This window comes from Polistes canadensis, unplaced genomic scaffold (genome assembly GCF_001313835.1).
Source record: "Polistes canadensis isolate GaletaPanama2010 unplaced genomic scaffold, ASM131383v1 scaffold_146, whole genome shotgun sequence".
Classification (NCBI taxonomy): Eukaryota; Metazoa; Arthropoda; class Insecta; order Hymenoptera; family Vespidae; genus Polistes; species Polistes canadensis.
In genome coordinates, this window is record NW_014569693.1 from 334,092 (window position 1) to 339,693 (window position 5,602).

Consider the following 5,602-nt stretch of genomic DNA (forward strand, 5'->3'; position numbering starts at 1 on the left):
TTACAATTGATGATTTTTATTTTAAACAAATTTATACTGGTTAACTCTCTTGGAAAGATTTTATTTCTATATTTTTTTTAAGACAAATTTTTAATGACTCAAAAATCCTGGTAAAATTAATTTTCGAGAGTAAGAACATTGTGAAATGATTTTTTTATTATAAAATATATAATATCACTGTACTGAAATAAAAATCCTAAAATAAATGATTTATAATTGTAAGGATTTAATTAACTTTTCCAATTACAGGCACATAATATATAGTATTAAATATGTATATGTTATATATATACATATATATATAAAACACACGATAAATTACATATACGTAAAAATACACATAAAGTATGTACCGCGTATACACGCATTCTCGGTTTTTTTCTGCACTGTGCACTGAGCAAAGGAATGAAGATTTTTTCCGTGAAACAATACTATTACTACTACTATTACTACTACTACTACTACTACTACTACTACTACTACTATTACGTATACGTTTTCTACCACACCCTCCTTTTGGTTTCTGGGCTCTTTTCCTGGTGTCACGCAATATGAAATAAATAATCGTTAACACTTATCGCGAAAACACGGACACTATGTCGTTCTTTAGTTTTTTTTTATTGTTTTTTTTTTTTTACTTTTTCTCAAATCTTTATCTATTTTTTTTTTTCTATATCTACCTGTTTCTATATATATCTTTCTTTCTCTATCACTTTTCTATCTATGTTAATCTGGGTTTTTTTTTCTTCTTTTCTATAAAAAAAAAAATATCTTCCCTATCGTGCAAGTTGGTTTTTGTTTTTATTTTTGGTTAAAAAAAAGCATCAGATGTACGGATATATTTAAAAATTATATTGACATGATTCGTATTTTAATTCAATACTATTAATAATTTTAGCATGATCACCCCGATGTTCATTTAATAGTGTATAATTTTTTTTGTTAACAACAACACCCACCCCCCCATTGTATATCATCGTTATTAATAATAACACACCATTATTAACAAAATAAATAATTATTAACACATTAGCTCACGTTAACCAACCAACCAACCAACCAATCACGTTATATCATCATATAACTACTTTTCGTTTTATTATATATGAATTTAATTAACGTAGAAGTTTGATTAGAGTTCATGGAATGACAAATATAATTAACAATTCATTTCATATTCCCCTAAGAGGTACATTCGTTTTAATATACTAACTCCCCATTAAACCTTTTAAAAATGCATGTGTTTATTAAATATTATTCACATTAGATCTCTATTTTGCGATATACTTTCTGTCGTTTGGAAATAATATTATAGATCTTAATTTCTTTGGGTAATTTCATTTGAAAACGATCATTATTATTATTATTATTATTATTATTATTATTATTTTCAAGCAACCTTTCCAATTTTGTTTTTTTTTTACTTTTCCAAATTATACGTGTCAGTTCTCCAAGAAAGAAAGAAAGAAAAAAAAAATAATAAGGAATCGAAATATTTATTAATTGTTTATTGTACGTAGGTGGGTTGAAGAATTGTGATGTGTCGCCTGTATAACATAAAAACACAATTTCGTTATGTTTACAATGAAAATTTAATAATTTGTTAAACCCACCGACGTACTTTAATTTCATTCATGAAACAATATAATGGGGAACACGTTTATAAATTGAATAATTCTTTTATCATCATCATTATATTACTATTCTCGAATTAAATGGGATTCTTCACGAACAATGAATGATACGTATTAAAAAAATTAGAAAAATTAATTAGAAAGGTTATTTAAAAATAATAAATGACGTCATTTCACGTGTAATGGTGTTTGATGGAAAAAATAGAAAATAAAATAAAATAAAATAAATTAGAGTGCCATTTCCATCTTGTGTCTTCGTTCTCTGCTCGTAGCAAAAAGTTTTATTAATGAAATTAATTATACAAAGTCGTCGCATTTTCTTGTCTGGCTAACTTTTGTGTGGTGCCTTATTATTATTATTATTATTACTATTATTACTATTATCATTATTATTATTACTTATTATTATGGTATAAAGGAATGATATACTACGTATCTTAATTTTCTTCTTTAAATAATTAATGAATTAATTAGCAATATTTTCTTTTTGTTTTGTTTTTTTTCAATTACAAATCAAAGCCTGTTCTGTTTTCTTTTCTCTCTCTCTCTTTCTCTCTCTCTCTCTCTCTCTCATTCGAGGAGAAAAGGGGTGTATAACAAAAAGAAAAAAAAAGAAACAATTCAAACCCTTCTTCTTACATTAATCTCTTTTAATCGCTATTATTATAATCCTTCTATCTAATTTCTTTTTCCTATGATTTTAATTACGAGAAAAGCACGTTTATTGTTTAATTCAGGAAAAGAAAAAGGCCCGTTCGTCGTGTTCGATCATGAAGTTGTATTTGTTGCAGTATCGACAAGCGGTTAAATCACCACCCCCGTTTGCATTACAACAGAAACAAAGATCTTTCCTGACATTTGGATTTGGTGCTGGACCAGCCAGAAGAGAATCCCATGTTAACGTTAACGTGACACCTACTAGCCATGATTTGGCATCCGATACGCCGGAAATAAGAAAATACAAAAAACGTTTCAATAGCGAGATTTTATGTGCCGCATTATGGGGTAAGTTTTTTATTTATTTATTTATTTATTTGTTTGTTTGTTTCTTCTTTTTTTTTGGATTTTGTAATTTCATTTTATGTTAGTTCAAATATACAATCCTCTAATATTTATATTCTATTTAATATTTATACAATATTGTATAATATTAATTGTTGTAACTTATATAATTGAAATTATTAGATATTATATTTTTTATTTTAGGTTGTTTGTGTGCATAAATTGATCCGAAAATCTGCACAAAATTTTCATGTTCTTTTTTAATAAATATATTATAAAATTGTATATATATATTATATATATTGAAAATATTAACGATTGTTGAATTATATTTTTAGGTGTAAATTTGTTAATCGGTACGGAGAACGGGCTTATGTTGCTCGACAGGAGTGGACAAGGAAAAGTTTATCAACTTATAAGTAGGAGACGTTTTCAACAAATGGAAGTACTCGAAGGACAGAATATTTTGGTTACCATAAGCGGTAAGAAGAATCGTGTTAGGGTATATTATCTCTCATGGCTGAAGAGTAAGATTTTACGTACCGATGGCCATAGTGATGTAAGTATCCAATAATCTATATTTTATTTATTAACATTTTGTTTTAGAAATATAAAACAATATATATTCCCATAAATTATTGATTTAAAATTGGGATACACTTACTACTAGTATTTTCATTACTACAATCTTTTTTTTTTTAAATTCAATCATTGTCCAAAGTTAAGATAAAATTTTTGACGTGTATTCAAACTTGATCTATAATGTATGGTGTGCATAACAGGATTTATTAACATTATAAAAAAAAATTATCTGCATGTGAAAATAAAATTGTAACATTGTTTCGTTTATAAAAGATTCCCCCCATGAAGAAAAAAAAAAGAACAAATTGTACACCCTTAATTTTGATTTTGTTTTGGAAGAACGAATAAATTGTTATGATATTAAATCACGTGTCAAATATTTGTGCAGCAAGTCGAGCGTCGCAATGGTTGGATAAACGTCGGTGATCTTCAAGGAGCGGTGCATTTCAAAATAGTCAAATACGAAAGAATAAAGTTCCTTGTAATTGCATTAAAGGATTCTATAGAAATCTATGCATGGGCGCCAAAGCCCTATCACAAATTCATGGCATTCAAATCGTTCGGAGAGTTAGCACATAGGCCACTTCTCGTTGACCTAACTGTTGAGGAAGGTACGAGATTGAAAGTTATTTATGGTAGTGCTGATGGATTTCACGCCGTTGATTTGGATTCGGCTACGGTTTACGACATCTATTTACCGAAACACGTAAGCACTTAAAAAAATGCATTTAAATGAATAATAATTTTTAATGGAGGGGGAGGGGTGGTTACTCACATCATTACAAAAGAACAAAATTACGAAATTATAGTTTACATTGATTAATGATTTTGATATTGATCATCGTTACAGACTCAGGGACCTATTTGTCCACACTGCATCGTTGCATTACCAAACAGTAACGGCATGCAATTATTACTTTGCTACGACAACGAGGGTGTTTACGTTAATACTTATGGCAGAGTAGCCAAAACAATGGTCTTACAATGGGGTGAAATGCCTACGAGCGTTGCTTACATCGGCACCGGTCAGATTATGGGATGGGGTAACAAAGCAATTGAAATTAGAAGCGTTGAAAGTGGCCACCTCGATGGCGTTTTTATGCACAAGAAAGCTCAACGGCTCAAGTTCCTTTGTGAACGTAACGATAAGGTATTCACTATTATTATTATTATTTGATTTTTAATACATTTTATCGCGTTAGCTATCGCAACGTATTAGTAGGGTAGTTTAAGAAAATATCAATTAAATTAATCCTATAAACTCTAAGCAAATTTGACTATACTTTTTCTGATCCCTTAACAGAACTTAACTTTGGGAATGAAAATGTTGATTTAATTATCTGTATAAATTTATCTATTATTTAATATAAATATATGTGACAAAATTAGCATCTGACATGAAATATTCCTTTCAAAAACTATATATATACACATATTATGTATTTAAAAAATAATAAACACGCGTTTAACGTTGTGATAGCAAACGTGACACTCAGCACACAATTATCAGAATAATTTCAAAATAAAAAAACAAATATGGAAAAAAGTCACAACCCCTAATGAAAATTTTATTCGGAAAAAAAAGGTCTTCTTCTCGTCAGCGAAGGGTGGAAGTTCGTGCCAGATCTACTTCATGACGTTAAACAAACCCGGCATGGCTAACTGGTGATCCCGAATGAGGCCGAGTCTGGCCCCAAGAACACCCCCGCGGATTTTGACACACAATCCACCCCGTGTGTCCGGTTATACGCCATCAGCGCGCACCCTTTATCGCCCTTCACTGCCTCCAGGCCCGAGCGTCATGGAAACGAGGATATGCGCGCACCAATACCGACAACATCATCATCATCATCGTCATAATAATAATAATAATTATTATAATAATAATAATAACAATAATAATAATAATAATAATAATAATCATCAAAATCATCATAATCAGAATCATCATCAGCAGCATCAGTATCATCATCATCATAATAATAATATTAATATTAATAATAATAATAATAATAATAATAATGTTAGTCAACGTCTAAATAAGCATCATAGTCAACAACAACAACAACAACAGCAACGTCAACGTCATCCTTTGACGCGTATTTACGACGATTACGAGGAAGAAGAAGAAGAGGAGGAGGAACAGAAGGAACATGTGGAGGAGGAGAGACAAGCATTAGAAGGGGGAGGAATTTATAAAAACGGAAAATATCGAGCATATCCTCGGCTTTCATTGCGTACCACTTCGGGGACTTTAACTTTTGTGAATTTACTCGTAAAAACGTTCCTGTGCTTTCTCGTTTGCCCACCCTGCGGACCACCACCGTGCGGTACCACACCTTAACACGATAGATCCCATCTCATGGGATACGATAATAATGATC

General features: G+C 30.1%; 1 protein-coding gene across 10 annotated transcripts in view; it reads left to right on the top strand.

The window, feature by feature from the left end:
- The window catches only part of LOC106788638 (serine/threonine-protein kinase mig-15), a 45,080-nt gene extending 39,950 nt beyond the window's left edge, over positions 1-5,130 (top strand). For 5 of the 10 annotated variants that reach the window (XM_014752067.1, XM_014752070.1, XM_014752068.1 and 2 more), the window contains 5 exons: positions 2,426-2,639; positions 2,975-3,195; positions 3,607-3,924; positions 4,069-4,368; positions 4,804-5,130. In XM_014752067.1, the coding sequence (XP_014607553.1) occupies positions 2,426-2,639; positions 2,975-3,195; positions 3,607-3,924; positions 4,069-4,368; positions 4,804-4,887 (1,137 nt within the window). In that variant the 3' untranslated portion in view covers positions 4,888-5,130. The remainder of the gene's footprint in view (positions 1-2,425; positions 2,640-2,974; positions 3,196-3,606; positions 3,925-4,068; positions 4,369-4,803) is intronic. The other 5 variants (XM_014752074.1, XM_014752075.1, XM_014752071.1 and 2 more) reach the window with 4 other exon arrangements.
- Positions 5,131-5,602: the final 472 nt, after the last annotated feature.